We start from the raw sequence: 17,046 nt of genomic DNA on the forward strand, positions 1-17,046 counted from the left end.
GTTGAATAACCAAAAGTAAGTTCTGTGACTAAACCTCAAAATCACCACAACACTAACGTTTTGGCAGAAATTGCTTGATCTCAATCATTTGTCTCCAACACAGCTAATTGTTGATGTGAGGATGAAATGCAAGTGAAAATAAGCATTTTGATAGTCATAGTGTGCGCAACTTTTATGCCAAATTAGTTTTTATATGCGGAATTAAGAGTGTTTAGTCAGTTAACGCTTGTGGGAATGCTTTTATTCTGAAGGATTCAAGCTTGTTGTTGAACACAAGAGCTTTTACAACTTTAAAAGCATTTGTGAAATTGAGGCCAACAACGCACCTGCTAAAGAGACCATTTTTTTTCCAAACAGAAAAATACAAAAACATAATATAAGACACTTCATTTTCTGAAAAGGAGACTGACATATGAGTATTTTGGACGCTGGACATTTCATCTGATTCAAGGGATAATTGCAGCTCACAATCAATGTGGTCTTTTCCAGCACTCTAGTCAAAAGTACAGGTGGATGGGATGTTGCTCACTAATATATTTTTTCCCAGCAGAGGTACCGTACAAATATACGAAAAGCAAGGAAACAATTCAATTGTCTTTAATATACTACACAATCATATAACTCACAACATTAAAATCCAGGTTATTTCATTCAACACAGAACAAGACTTAAAATAGGCCAAACTTTTTAACTCAAGACAGAAATGCATAACCTGTCAATTATTTTGAAATCTGCACAGAGTTCAGGTTCCTACATCATATCATCACCAAAGCTCAAAGCTGATTACAAAACAGCAGCAGGCGTCTTTGTATGGAGCTTAACCGACCACCTGAAAAACAGCACCAGACTACTCTGAAAGTGTATTAAATGCCTCTTTTCAAAGTAAATACCTCATATGTAATAGTTTTTACAAAAATCATAAGCTGATTTTTTTTGCAATACTCCAGCCTCAATTGTATGATAAATCAAATTACTCTAGATACAGGAGGGCGGAGGAACTTCTAGTTTGACAAAACCGAGCAAAGTGCACATTGTAAGATCAGAAAATTTAAAAGAATTTATTTTCAAAAGCACTGAACTGAACTGTCTATTTTAGTCAAATTATATATGAGTTCCTAGTGCCTGGAGCTCCTGCAGATGTAGACAGGATAAACAATTTTAAACAATAAATAAAAACAACCAATAAATCACGGAGGACTAGAAAATACAAAATCAAGAAGAAAAAAAAAAAAAATTAAAAAAAGGATAACAGTAATCAGAAATGTTTCCTTAGAGACAGCCCACACCTTTTCCCTAATGTTTTAAAATGAGAACTCAATAGGCATAAGCAAGAACACGTCCTCCTCAAAATGGATTCCCCAACTTGCAAACATGTCTCCTTAAAAAAACTAAAAGCTGCTGTAGTTGTATTCAAGTGCAGTGGATAAATACACACAATTGCTTTACAATAATAAGCTCTTATTAAGAGCAAATTTTATTAGGATATAAGTGTGGTATTCTTGATTATGCCTATCAAGCTGTTCTAGGTCTAGTGTCCGAGGAGAAGAGTCTGAGCTTGCTCAATGAAGTCAAATGCTCCTGTATCAGAGAGTGATCTGAAGAGAAAAACAGAACAAGTTAAAATGATCATTCCAAAAAGTACTTAATGTTAAATCTTTCCAAAAACAATAGTTTAATACTCACTGGGTTAGAAAGTCAGTTGTCATTGTCAACAGCTCCCATGCCTTTAACTTCACCATCCGCCCTCAACTATGACACAGAGAGACAAGTGTTACTGAAAAGTGAGCAAAAATACTGGATTTCTTTTATTCAGCACAAGCACTGCTGTTGTGGGCAAAGCAATGAGGAGAAATATTGTGAAGACTATAGCAACATATTGCTGCCAATGACAAAAAATACGTGCTCAGTTTCTCATTAGAATGGGAAATTTTTTATACTTTTTAAGCCGGACCTGCCGGCGATTTGATTTTGCCCTGCAGCTCAGGCTGGAAACCTGTACGTTTATCTATCCTGCTTCTGTTACAAATCTGCGGGGACTAATCACAAACTGGTTTATCCACCTGGTGTGCTATTGGCGGGTTTAACACGATGACGATAGAGAAGCGACGGCAAGCAGCTTTTTGTTTACATTCAACATGACGGCCAAAGTGCAGCAACCCATTGATGCCGCGGTCGCTGCTGTATGAAAAGATTTTAAAGGCAAGTTTTCTCTGAAAACGGAACAGAAACTTGCCCTGGAACAATTCCTACAAAAGAAGGATGTGTTTGCCTTACTACTGACCGGCTTTTTTTATTTTTGTTTTTGTTTTTAAATAAAATAAAATAATATCCAAATTTGGCACAAACGTCCACAAAAGTAATGCAACAAAACAGATTACACAAGAGTAATCACTGCTCCGGCCCGTAACAGTGGTGCACTGTAGAGTATACTATGCTCCTTTACCTTATCCAGCTCTTCCTTTGTATCATCCTCCATGCGTCGTATGTCATCCATCGACAGATCAATCCATCTGTCGATCCAGCAGAACAGCTCTCGGTGGAAGTGGGTGAACACACGCTTCTCCACCTGGGCAGACAGGGCAAATGTGTGAGAAAGACAGCGTAAAGGACACAGAAACCGCGGAAGAAGAGAAATTAGGCAATAGTTGCAGGGGAAAATATAAAAGTCATCTGAAGTACATCTTTTATATTGTGTCACATTTCAACTCAAAGCTAAATTCATTTACCTCTCTGCAGAAATTCATATATTGGCCACCAGGAGGCAACATTTATCACATATTTTCTTCTTGGAATCAACATAAACAAAGCAACAATTGTACAGTATACCTTTTGAATGATATTTTCCACAGTGCCCTGTAGTCCGAACCACTTGAATTCAACAGTGACTAGCTTATAGGCACACATGTGTGGACAGCTGGGGTTGTTAGCAAGTTCTTTCTGCAAACACATGGACGAACAGATAACATAAAAACAACGTCTCCAGGCCTTTAAATGAATCATTTAATTTCTTTAATGAAGTGAGCCACAATGAAGAGCGTCAGGAGGTGAAATACCTTCCACTCAGGTCCCAGAGGCCCTCTGCCGGTCTTCTCTGACTTAAAGATGGCCGGATCATGATCTGGGTTGTAGTCCTTAAGAGTGAATGCAACAAGTACAATGATATACAGTGTAGCCATGACAAATATGAAGCAACCGAATAAGCAGCAGGTTTATTATACTGAATGTGCTACCTAAACATACAGTAGAGCGGGGGGGGGGGGGCTCTTGATTGTGTAAGTGCGTGGCCTAAGCACCCACTTAAAAGATTATGATGCTATGTGTAAATCTTTAAGTCTATTAAGAAATGTTGCCCTTACCTTTGAACTGATGGAACTTCTATCAGCAATGTCGATGTCAACTATCGACGTTTTTTCCCATTTGCTTTTCTCCAGTCCATGTACCTGCAGCGCGGCATAATCAAACCATCAAGTTAGGTCAGTTGCTTGGTAAAGGCAAGGAACGCATATGAGCACAGTTTAAGCACACAAAAAAGGATCGTGATTGTGACAAGTGATTGTTGGGGTAATGTAATCCAGTCTTTGTTAAAAAAATCTAAGATTAAGAATCCCAGCAAACACAATGAGATTTCATCACATTAGCTTCAGCTGAACTGTGTAACGTGTTTTAGCAAAGAACAATAATTGGTTATCCTGTCCCCATTTTCTTCCAGTGTGTTTGCATTAGCAAGGCCAAAGGCAGACGATCTCCCATTTCCCAACTCCAACTACCTTTTCGAACCGGGACATGATGCTACTTAGAGTTCTGTAAAGTTCTGTTACCACAACAGTAAAACTGTTTCATTACCATCCCTTAACAAACTGAATGCTAATTTCTCATATGCAAGTCCAACTCTTTAGTTATATATGTAACTATACCTACAATGGACTTGCTTAAAAGGGGTGATAGAATGATTATATAGGGTATTTCACACTGTTCCTTAAGGTCTCCTAATAGGGTATGTAACATTGGTTGGGCTGAAAATTGCCCGAATGCTATTTTATGGGCCCTTAACTACCCTGTGAATATGGGCCTATTTGTAACAAGAGCTTTTCTTCCAAATATGGAATGCTCATGAATATTTAGATAAGCTGCGCGCTGATTGGTTTGAGTGAACCACATACAAACACATTGGAGACGAGACAGCAGGTCTCATATTTCAGACACTGCAATGTTTCGTTACATACTAGTGAATTTAGTATGTAATGTAAAGCTCAAATATGGGCCGTTTTATAAAAATTGATGGCTAATTGCAAATCATCTTCTTCTTCATTATTCTTTTCCGCCTAAAACTCCGACTACAGCCTAAACCGTACATGTTGGGGGGTTACCATTTTCAGGACTGGTCCCAAACTCCGCAAGGACCTCAGGAGCAACAATTCACCCACTTCCACCACTAGGTGGCACTATAGCAGGAAAAAAAACGGGTTTGGCCCTATACGTCCTACACCGTACACCGGACATTTTAAAACCATATATCCACGCGTTCCCTGGATCCAGCTGAATCACGTGATCTAGACCACGCCCATTTCCGCCTAAACTTGTATGCGTGGAAAAATCGCGATTTATCAGAAACCTACTTTTTTTAACTCCTCCTAGACCGTGTGACCGATTTGCACGAAATTTGGCAGGCAGCATCTCCAGATGGGCCGGACAAAAAGTTAATACAAATAATTTTGATAGGATAAAAATTGCATATTACGCACAAACAAATTTGTGTAGCTAACTATGAAAACACCAACTTTGCCATATCTCGGCCAAAATAAATGCCATCAACGCCAAACTTTAGAATCTTGTTTGTCGTGACCCTCTGGAGGTCACTCACGCGTTTTACAAAAATTGGTCACTAGGGGGTTACAAGTACAAAAAGTTTATATCTCATGAACCGCTCATCCGATTTTTACAGAATTTGTTGGGTACCATCTAGGGACACTCCTGAGGCCAATCCTTGAGTGGGGTACTGAGGGGTCAAAGTGGGCGTGGCCTATGGGACCCACATCTAAATTTACTACTTACACTAATGTGAACAACTTTAAATTTACAGGGTAGATAGACAATGGGTCATGGACCACACCTACCAAAAATTACACATGTGGACCACTAGGTGGCGCTATATTATGGTTTTTTGCCCTTAACTCCCACATTACACATTGCACATTAGAAAACCATACATCCCTGTGTTCCTTGAATCAAGCTGAATCACATGATATAGGCCACGCCCATTTCCGCTCAAAAGTTTTTCCGCAACATCGCACAATGCGTAAAACAAACTTTTTCGAACTTGTCCTAGGCGGTGTGACGGATCAGCACGAAACCTGTACGTAGCATCTCCAGATGGACGTGACCAAAAGTTACTCAAGGAATTTTGCTACGTTAAAGTATGCGCATTTGACGACCAAACAAATTTTCCTAGCTAGCTACCACACACGTATCGTATAATATCTCGGCCAAATTAATGTTATCAGGAAATAACTTTAGATCCTTGCTCAACATCCCACTACAATGCTCTGTACCAAATTTGGCGAAGATCGGATTTTAGGGTGCGCTATAAGCAACATTTATTTGTTTTGGCCAATAACTCAATGCATTTAAATGGGAAATTTGCAACTGCAATCTCTCTGCCACAGTAAATGCAATCAACACGAAACTTGTGTTGCTCCTTCGACATGCCGCTCTGAGGCTTTGTAAAAAATTTGGCGAAGATTGACCATTAGGGGGCACTAAAATCAACAGACGAGTTTTGGCCCTTTTTCTCAAACTATGTTAATGGTATATTTGCAATGGAAATGTACCACAGACCTTGCAGCTCACTTCTCAATATTTACTGTAGTTTCCCTTCTACCGTTAGGTTTTGGTTTTTGCTTTTGTAAACAAACTTCTTAGCCCACTTCACAAAGTTTCTACAACCTTCAGTGGACAAATGCAACTCTTTTCTCTCACTTTTTCAATCCAAAATCAACACCATTCATAGGCGCCGATGAAAATACTGAGCAGCCACGTGTGCCAGACTGCCAGTAGGCTACATTAGTTTACAATTAAACATTGCAGTTGGCGCTAAGTGGAGAGTCTGTCATAGTGTGACTGGTTAGGTCGGTGGCATTGATTCTTAAATTCCCACGAAGCTGATCGCGGTAACGTGTCAGTTGAACTTTTCATCGCCAATCCTATCCGTATATCATTGTTAAAAGGTAGTCAGTACATGCATGGAGGTGAACTGTTGACCACTACGTTTGCAACGGCGACGTACCGCAGATGTCGCGGCTCATGCCTCTCGATATTTAGCAACGTTTGCCTCCCCGCCGCCCGGCTTCGGGTTCTGCTTTCGCGCGTTCCCCGGGGCATCGGGGGCGACTGGCGTGGGTGGCTTGGGCCCCGTCATAACTGCTTGCAGTTCTAGTTAAAGTTTGAATTTCGTCACGCCACTTAACAGCTACCCTAAGGTCTTACAAAGCTAACACTTGTGTCCGATTTCAATTTAATCCATTTTTGTGAATAGGAGGGGTTTCGTTAGCTGTTAGTGTCCATTCAATCCTATGGGTAGCTAAAGATTGAGGCTAGCTAGCTAGCTACACTTTCGGCATAACTATAATAATATATTTACAGTTTTAATTTCGTCACGCCACTTACATAACAGCTACCCTAAGGTCTTACAAAGCTAACGCTTGTGTCCGATTTCAATTTAATGCATTTTTGTGAATTTGAGGGGTTTCGTTAGCTGCTGGTGTCCCTTCAATCCTATGGGTAAAGATCGCGGCTAGCTGCAGGCCCTGGAGCTCCGTCAGGGCTTCGGCATTTGGTAGTGCAGTAACCCAGAAACGGTGACTTTGCGCGGGTATGGAGCGCCGCGGGCTTCCGGTCGTGACGGAGATCCATCTAGCTCACAGCAAGCCGGGGTCTATGAAGGAGGACACGCCGGGCGGCGAGGCAGCACCGGCCGCTATCACGTTAGCCTGCTGAGCTCCTGCTGAACTGCGACACAGAGTCGGACAAAATTTGCAATTAGCCATCAATTTTCGTAAAACGGCCCATATTTGACCTGTACATAGTTGATTTCTTGCATAAAAAAGTCTCAGAAGTGAATTTAGTAATTAAATAGTGGACCTCTGGAGATCTGCTTGACCTAGCTAGGTTCAGAAGACTAAGCTGACCTCAGGTCAGTGGTGTAGCCTATGCAAATGTTGGGGCATGACAAAGTTGAGGAGTTGACATCAACTTTTAGCTTTGTTGAGATTCGCCCGTTTTCAGCAGCAGTTTCAAAAGGTGAGATTTGTAGAGGAAAGGGGTGTCAATGGGATTTTGAGGTTCTATGTATGTCCTATTTACCCTCCAAACTGTCGTTTTTCAACTATGACAAGGTAAAATCAGTTTTGCATTCTATCACCCCTTTAAATAATAATATAATGGACGTCTGTTACATTCAAGCCAATGCCAACTAAATGAGTGACAAATCTAATTAAGACTATCAGCTTCACACAACTTTCTCTGTATTTCTCAGTATGGCTATGTTCAGCAGATTGTGTCGTCCGGCGACTTTCGCGTGCAGAAACTTGAGTGAAGAGAATGACCTCTTCTAAAGAGTTCATCATGTTATTTTAATCCTCCATGTCCTCCTTGGCTACTAGCAACTGTGTGGAGGAGGAAGCGGTGCGCGATCACAGAAGGCTTGTATCATGTGGACGCGCCAACAGTTTTGTTGTCATTACTTACAATTCCTCATGGGGGCAGCAGAAACTACGCACTATAGCTTTAACCTATATGGAGGGTATAGTATGACCACAGCCAGTCACATGACTCACATTGTCCTGATCCCCCATATCAGGCTTGTGCCACGTCTCGATCATAATAGAGAAGTCTTTCATGTATTCATTCTGTAAGCATGGGAGAGATAAATGATAGGGTCAGTCAACAATCATATTGCTGTGGGTTAGGGCTGCACCATATGGAGGAAAATGTGATATTCAATAACGTTGTTGAAAATAGAAGTAAAGTTTTACAATGTTTCACTGAACAACATTGTAACTCTACTTCCTATATTACAGTCAAAGTTAGCTTTACTCAAAAACAATATACTTACGGTAAGGACTGGATCAGAAGAAAAGGTGGACGGTGATGAAGAGAGGATAGATCAGAAAGAGAAGGAGAGACATAGTTTTAGATAATACACAGATTCCAAGCAACAAGCTTTTCTTTTGTGAAATTCCACAACACACACACACACACACTGTAACTGTGCACTGTAAACAAACAGCTGGGGTTGCTCTTTACTGTACAATGGGACAACGAGGCACTGACAGAGAGTGGGGGGGTTTTGTCACCTAACATGTGTATGAGGTGGAACTCACCGGTTTTACAGTAAGGATATGCATTCCAGGCCTCCTCGTGAACCTTGAGAGAACCTTTCGGAGCGAGCTTACTGATAATAGTTGGCACTTTACTGCAGAGACACAAACATGCATTAATGTAGTCACAAGTATGCACAGTCACAAAACACCAATTCTTGTAGCTTAATGTATTCACACTCAGAGACTTATAAATTAAATATAATTTAAATATCTTAAATATAGAACACATTAGGGAGAAATTCGTACTTTTTTTTTTTTTTTTTTTTAAATAGTGTCAGTTTTCTGTTCTTTAAAGTGCTCATGTTATGCTTTTTGCCCTTTTTATTATGTTATACTAATATATATATATATATATATATATATATATATATATATATATATATATATATATATATATATATATAAAAATCATAAAAAAAAAAAAAATTGTGCACGTTATAGCAAAGTATTAGTATTTACAAAGTGAAAAAGCCCAAAGTCCCCCCTCCCCCCAAAGGGACTTACCATCTCCAACAGAAAACACTGTTCACAAACTGCTCCAAACAGCTCTATTGTAGTCCAGCCTTTACTTCCTTGACGAACATCTGTCACTTTGTAACACACGTTATAATGCTCACCTAGCTGCTAGCGTGGCACGCCCTCATACTCTGCTTCTGGCTAACTTACTTGTCCTTACCTAGGTACTGGGCATTTGCAACTCCCAACAAAGATGGAACAGAAGTAAGATGTCTCACTCTGTAGCTAAAACCGAGAGCTCAACACACAGGATGAAAAGAGGAGCTGCAGCAATGTGTAGTACAACAAAAATATAGTGTTTTTTGAAAATTAAACTACATAAACCTGTTCTGGTACAACCTCTAAAATATAATTATGAACCTGAAAATGAGCATAATATGTGCACTTTAAGTGCTTTTCCACTATAATCCTAGAGTATCCCATGATGTTTGAAAATTGACAGAATCCAGATAATGTGTGCAAGTACAGTGTGCTGCCTGTACGACATGACATTCCGGCATTTCAAAATGTTGCAACAAAATCCCTTTGTTTCAGTGAAATCACTGGATTAGACTGCAGTGTGAAATCTGTGCAAATCTTTCGCCATTGACTAATAGCAGGCTGTCTTAACAGTGCTGACCTTTGAGGGACAAGGCATAAGAAGCAGCAATAACAAAGCCATAGCAGTACAAAGCTGTGTGAAAGTAGCAGTGCTGAGCTGCCTACCTCTGCAGGTAGTAGATCTTGTGGGTGTACTGTCCCTTCTCTCCATCCTTCTCATAGGGCTCGTTGGCCAACACCTCCACACCTTCTCCCCCACCCGTTTCACTCTTACTGGCCTCTGCTACTGTATACAGCTGACCCACTTGGTACTAGAGGAACAAAAGAGGAGAGCATGGTTATTGTTGTTAACAGATACATTTATACCTTAATGAATTCAATCAATCTTCTCATCCCGAATAATGTGTTGGTGCCCTGTTCAAAGCCAAAACTGTGAACTGATTGAAAGCTGATCGATTCTGAAATTTTGGAAGGAATTACCACTCATCGATATCTTTAAAATAATATTGGATCCAATGAAATGTGTAATATAAATTGGGTTGCTCCAAGTGAGGAAGCCACAGAGAATAATCATCAAATCTGCAGAGTCCTTTAGCTCCGTGGAGCATTTTTAGCATCTTTCAGCTCATTTTTATGGTTTTATGGCACACAACCTCAGCTTTCATCAACTTTGTTTTCAGCAAAATAGTTCTGATACACTCAATGCACCAAATGACAGACAAATTTAGCAACTAGCTGGTGAAAATAGTGGAGTGTTAACTAAACAGAGGTAAAAGGAGGGTGAATATTCCACTTCCTTCTCGGTAACCTACCCATCTACCTAGTAGTACACCCACCTCATCAACTACACCACTGAATATTGTACTTGTATTCATCAGGTGAACAGAAACACAGTGTTGCTCCGCGTCTGTTGGATATGTAAACAAGTAATGGTTTGCCAACATGTTCGCCAAACTTTATACAACAATATTTCATCCATCGTCATCCTCTTATCCGGCGTCGGGTCGCGGGGGCAGCAGCTCATACAGGGGACCCCAAACTTCGCTTTCCTGAGCCACATCAGCCAGCTCTGACTGGAGGATCCCGAGGCGATCCCAGGCCAGGGTGGAGATATAGTCTCTCCACCTAGTCCTGGGTCTTCCCCTAGGCCTCCTCCCCAAGAGCTTCTCACCCTATCTCCCAGGGAGACACCAGCCACCCTCCTGAGGAAACCCATTTTGGCCGCTAGCACCCTGGATCTCGTTCTTTCGGTCATGACCCAGTCTGCATGACCATATGCGAGGGTAGGAATGAAAACTGACCCCCCTTTCTCACCTAGCTGCCCTGTCAAAAATTAAAGGTGGAAAAGCCCAAAAAAATAATCTTTTAAACTGGTTGGAAGACTATTGGATAGAAAGCGGTATTGTTCTTGTTTTTAAAGATGGCCTAAAGTTATTTTATTTATTTTATCACAGTGAACTTTTCTTGAGAAAATGATATCTACTTGATAAACTAAGTTGAAGGAGACAAAAAACAATTTGCCAGCTTCCACATAAGCTTAAGTTAGCGAAAATAGTGGCTAACTAGCCACCGAGGGCTCAATCTCTGAAAAATGGTATTTCAGATGAATTCTTCCTAAATAATTTCTGTGGTGGATGTTTCTCCATAGTGATGATGTAACCCTGAAAAAGGACAGATTTGTTGTTAGAGTTCTATATAACTTTCAAAATAAAAATACTACGACAATAATAACCCAAGAGAGACAACAGACTAGATAGAAAAGTTCAAAGAACCCTGTTGAGAATCCTTCTGTCATGATCTCAGATAACCATTCATTGAAAATGACTAAGTTAATGATTTCCCAAACACATATTTCAGCATCAGAAAAACAGCATAGTAAGCCTTTTCTTAACCTTTTCCTCTCTCTTCCTCTTCTTCTTCCTCCTCCTCCTCCAACCCCAATACATAGATCTTCCCTTCCTGAGTTAGGCAAACGTGATGTGACACTGGAAAGAGTGACTCACATCACTAGGGCTGTCGCCCTGGCCAGGCCCACACACTCCCTACTTTGCACACAGAGAAAAACGTTTTGGAGTTGCCCAAAGGATGTGTCATGCAATGCTGAAACAGTGAATGTGTGTGTGGAAGTTACAGACACACACAAAAAAGTGTGAACTTTTTTTTTTTTTTTTTCCCACATACTAACATTGACACAAAGATGCTAGTCGCATTACATTTTGGTCCACTGATGCTTTGCTGGAGAAATAGGTGGTACCTTTGGCTCTTCTATTATTATTAAATGTTAAATGACAGTTGGTAAGACCAGCAGTGACACATCTGCTGCAATCTGTAGTTTAGTTGGACAAATCTTTTGTAGTTGAATCAAGCCAAGCCCTCTTCTCCCCAGTGACACAGCGCTGCTTCAGGTTAGTAACCTACTTTGGTAGCTGTGGATGCTTAGCCTTTCCACTATGAGTAGGAACTTAGGAATGTGACTTGTCGTGTGTAACCAGTGTGTCTTGTCATTGTCAAGGACAGTCGGGCGTAATGCAGGCCTTTATGAGCAGCTCAGGGATGGGAACAGAATATTCAGCTGCAAAACGACAAGCAGGCTAAACCTGACAGGAGGCGGTCATCGATACTGGACTGAACATGTTGAGGCAAAGTGCTGTCGGTCATGTTTGTCGGAAGGTTTCATGGAATTAACTGACAAAAACGAGGTGTGGACTGTGAACAAACATTGTTTTGCTTTATAATAATAAGAACAACAATCACTTGGTTAAAATGTTATGCTGCTGGATTGTGAAAGATGTGGGCGCTTAGCAATGCAATTGAGATGCATTATGGGAAGTGTAGGATCGATGGATGTTTTTGGACCTTGTCCCATACCAGACTGAAAGACTAGATTGAAAGTAGGGATGTCTCAGCCTGCTTTTATTGTTCTTTTTAAAATCCTTTTTGTGAGTAAATTCCTGGAGTACCCATTTCATTTATGAATGGTTACGTCTATAAGATGTCAGAGAGCGGTTAAAAAAAGTCCATTACAAGTTATCTAAGTTACACATATGACAGGACAAGAAGATTAATTTCACAGACTACAGAGCCCACTCCTATTTCATTCAGATTTGATCCAGCTCGAGCAGTTATAATTGTGACACAAAACAGGAATCCAGCTAATGCTTCTCACTGAGAGGGTTCAGAGAAAAAGCCAGTCATACAGCATACAGAGATTACGGGGCTTAGTGAAATACTGGTTTCTGCTTTGTGTTAAGTAATGGAAAAACAAAGAGTACAGTGTTGTATTGAACATTTGGATTAAAACTTAGAATGAGCCAATAGCATTTAGCTTATAAAAATGAAGGGGTTCACATACAACTGTAGTGAGGAAACTTTAATAAAAACTCAACACAAATCTAATGAAGGGGAAAGGTGAAGAGGCTGAACCAGCTCTCTAGATAACATACAGTAGTAGCAGCCATTGGTATGTCAGATTAAACCCAGCTAAATCAATTCTGGAGCTGATAGCTGTGTGTTTCTACTGCAAGGGCAGCTGTAGGTGGTCTAAAGTGACAGTCCTGAGAGTGGCTAACTCCAACAACATCATGTCAGTTTAGAGTGGTAGCCACTAGTGTAGCATGTGTAAAATCCCACTTGCTCTTTAATGCCTTTAATCATCTCTACAGGCAGTAAGTTCAGATGCATGGTCATAACTGAAATATGTTCATCAGCAGCCTGGAGAATTTTAAACAGCGTTCCAGCGAAGAAAACTAAAGAGTATGTACTGTCAATGAATGATTAAAAAAAAAGAAAAAAAAGAACTGGTACTGAAAATGGCAAAAATCTCCACAAAGATACTCATAATTTAGAAGGAAGTGATGACAATTCATTGCGAAATGTGCACTTACTATAACAAATGCTTGGAAAAACTACACTTTTAAAAAAAAAGTTTTACACAAAGCAAGCTGAAAAAAAAAAATATACAAAAGAAATACAAACAACTGTGTTTATAATAAATGATTTGTAAAAATATTCTAGGTAATAATTGTAATTGTCAGCCGTCTATGTCAATAAGAAAACCCAACAGCCAAAAGACAAGGGGACTACAAATGGATATTAGCCATCTAGCTAAATCTGAAACATTGCATTAGCGTCAATTATTGCGTACAGTCCCTGATAAAACAAAAGTAAACAAATGAGTCCTCACCTCCTCCACTGAAATGGGCAGGACAATTCGGCTGAAAGAGACAGAAAACGAACAAGAAGATATTAGGGCACAGACATCCCAATCAGCAATAAAAGACAATACAACAATAACCATTTCACTGTTGACCTACAACATATGAATGAATGAATAAGGACGTTATCATTGGTCAACAGATCACATTTTGTCTTTAGGTTTAACTTACAGACGATATCCCAAGAAGTTTGGGAATCAAAATGAACCTGCACTAAATTCATTTCAAAACTGCTTCTAGACATGGAATGTAAAGGAATAGTTGGACATTTTGGGAAATTCACTTTATTGCAGAGTTGGATGAGAATCACTATCATATCTGTATGTTATGTAGCCCTGAGCCAGCAGCCAGTTAGCTTAGCTTAGCATAAAGAGTGGAAAAAGGAGGTTAACAACTAGTTTGGCTGTCCAAAGATAACAAAATGTAACTACCAGCACCTCTAATTTGTTTAGACTTCACAAAAGTATAAGTGAATATAATCTCAGTATAAAAAATGACAAGTCCCTGTTTTATGGCTAACCGTTTTTTTTTGCCAGTTACGTCTGGACATTGCCAGGCTAGTGGTTTTGCCCTGTTTCCAATTTTTCTTCTAAGCTAACCTGCTGCAGCTAATGGTACATATTTTATACATTGGAGTGGTAACAATCTTCTCATCTACCTCTCTTGGCAAGAAAGTGAATAAGCGAATGCATTATGTTTCAAACTATTGCTTTAACCTTTAGAATCAATGGGAACTTCAAAGTAATGCCATTGAGTTATGTTTCTTTCATTTTGATATGCTACCTGGCTTGCTATGCTGCTTTATTAAAGAGGTATATCACTTCCATAAAGTTAGGGAACACACAAGAGACAGATTTGGAAAAGAATGATCAAAGTCGAAGCAGCAGACGCTGAGCTATCCTTACTTTTAGTAGCCTAACTAGTAATGGTCAAGCTCAAAAAATAATATTCCATAATGCAACTCAAGAGTGTCTTTTTTAGACCATCCCTGCCTCCTAAACACCTTTGTAAAGCTCACCCCAGAGGAACAGAAGACATTATACAGCTCTTTTCACAGGCTTGGTAGTACTCCTAATGATGAGTAAACAGAACTTCATGTGTAAAATCGGAGGAGTGCTCCAATCAGAGCTGAGGGCAAACCTTTGCTTAATTTAAAGGGTGTGGGTTTGATTTAAACACACTGACTTTCTAGATAAATGGGACAAGGAAAACACAATCTTCCTGTGCTACTGCGGTAAAAACAAGAATCAGTAGTAAATCAGATGGCCTATAGAGGTGACTTTCACAGGCAATTTTAGACATGGCAGTTCAGCAAGGACTTCATGAAACTACTAATGTCTCTCAGCAATCAGCACCTGGAGATGCAGCCATAACAAAACAGCAAATATTGCAATATATGGTGCTCCTTCTCCCCAAGGCTCCAGCATTTTCCCACCCTGCACGATAACACCATGAGGTAGGATTTTATTCAGAGCACTGCTTTAAGGAGTGTATTCAGACTGATTGATTCTACTAGCCCTGGGAAGTAGCTATTAGTCGTTATTTCTCTGGTAGAGTCCTGTTATTATAGGAACTTAGAGAAGAGGAAATGATTAAAAAAACTGCAATCAAGACTGCAACTGATAGCGAGAACAACTTTTGGTGGAAACCCTGCATGTGTGTGTGCTCTTTGTGTATCCTTCTCTAGTGTGCCTTGATACAATAGCCAATTAATCGCCACCTGTTGCCAGTCTAGCATGGCCTGAATATTTCATTAGAACAGATCAGAGTGAAAGAGGAGCCTTTCAGGCACAAACGTGATGGCTGATGTGATGAAAAAGATATGTGTCTGCCTGCACTCATACACTAACAGAAACCCTGCACAGTTTGCAAGTTCTGGCCATTATGTTTAACTAAATTGTCTTATTTTACAGCCAGTGTATTTGTATCCTCCTAAGTATAATAATTTAACATGGCTAATGTACTTTGCACCATGGTCAGATGACAGCTACTGAATGTTGTGCCAGCACTGGTGTGCACATAACATGACATGTCATAAAACTCAGGAGTTACAAGAATGTAAAATAAAAAAGGGTGATTAATTCATACACTCCCTTCAACCAAGCCATTTGACAAATTTGTGATTTGTGATATTTGGCTATATGTAAAACTTCATAAGAAGGCATATTTACTCAAAACCCCAAACCCTGTCCAAACATTTGCCAATATGAGATGGCCTTTTCATATAAACTCACGCACATGCCTTATGTAATGTCAATTTATATATTTGCTGAACATTTGATAGGAATTGTCCACTTCGGCATACATGAATACCTCAAAGAATAAAGTAAGTCAATGGGAATTAAACTCAAAGTTGTTTCGCCGCACCCATAGCCACAAAATTACGATAATGTCACTGTCAAGTTAAAGTTAGTTAACCTCGGTCGGTAGCGAGCAGTGTAAACCAAACCGAAACGTTTAGAGGAGTTAAGTTACACCGCTGTTTTAAACACATAGCTCAACATGTCTATGCCCAAATGACTGTCATCAACCTAGCTAGTAATGCATCTAGCATACGTAGCCTACTTTTACTAACAACCTATAAAACGCCAGGATGTTGAATGGAGTTCTGAGAGATCCACACTGAAGTTTAAAAGACTCAGCCAAGCTAAAGTGCTGAACCAATCACAGGCAGATAACCACGGATACACAACACCGTAGCTTAGCGAGCTATCAACATTTTAAACAAAGGTAGCATTATACCGGGGCTCCTTTCCTCTGTTATGGTTAATCATTTAAGAAAAGTTGATGCGTTTTATCGACGCGACAATGACCGTTTCTCTCTTCTGTCCGATAAAAAAAAAAACATACTCACAACTCTTTAATCAGCATGTTGACTGTTCCTCTGTCCAAACAGCAGCATATGAGTGTGGAAAGCCCTGAAAATCCTCTTTAAAAGCTAACAGAAGCAGTTAATTCACCGCTGGACTCTTTTTACTCCGGGGTTTCTTCCTGGAAGATGCCGTGTGCATGGGAAGGGGGCGCGGCATCGAAAGAGGAAAGAGGAGGTGACACCCACCTTTAGGCTCAGGTAACCCGTAACTTGGTGTTACGTTCAAGTGCAGCTGGGTAAACCATTATCAAGTCTTGCCAATGTGAACTTTATGTTAGGATTATGACTTTATGTGTATGCCAATACCCCCTACAAGCTATTGTAATACTTCTTTTAATTAAGGCCATATGTTTGCTGTTGTAGCCTATACTACTAATAGCTGCAGCTATTATTGCTGCTTCTGCAACTAGACAACATCCATAATATAAATTCCCCTTTGTGTAACTACAGTAATAATAAAAAGTGGTAGTTCGACTCTAAGCACCAGTAGCCTCAACATTAACATGTCCTTGGTGTGGTGTAAAGC

The 17,046-nt window shown here is 39.9% G+C and overlaps 1 protein-coding gene across 1 annotated transcript; it reads right to left on the reverse strand.

Moving 5' to 3' along the window:
• Positions 1-581: 581 nt before the first annotated feature.
• On the reverse strand, positions 582-16,665 carry LOC144515726 (phosphatidylinositol transfer protein beta isoform-like). The gene is made up of 12 exons (XM_078246799.1): positions 16,503-16,665; positions 13,618-13,648; positions 9,600-9,745; positions 8,379-8,470; positions 8,111-8,118; positions 7,833-7,904; positions 3,357-3,440; positions 3,054-3,131; positions 2,827-2,937; positions 2,444-2,566; positions 1,684-1,749; positions 582-1,595 (listed from the first exon to the last, which is right to left on the reverse strand). Exons 1-11 carry the CDS (start codon positions 16,517-16,519, stop codon positions 1,696-1,698), a joined length of 816 nt encoding a protein of 271 aa, XP_078102925.1. The 5' UTR covers positions 16,520-16,665; the 3' UTR covers positions 582-1,595; positions 1,684-1,695.
• Positions 16,666-17,046: the final 381 nt, after the last annotated feature.

The sequence above is a fragment of the Sander vitreus genome, chromosome 3, assembly GCF_031162955.1.
Source record: "Sander vitreus isolate 19-12246 chromosome 3, sanVit1, whole genome shotgun sequence".
Taxonomy (NCBI): Eukaryota; Metazoa; Chordata; class Actinopteri; order Perciformes; family Percidae; genus Sander; species Sander vitreus.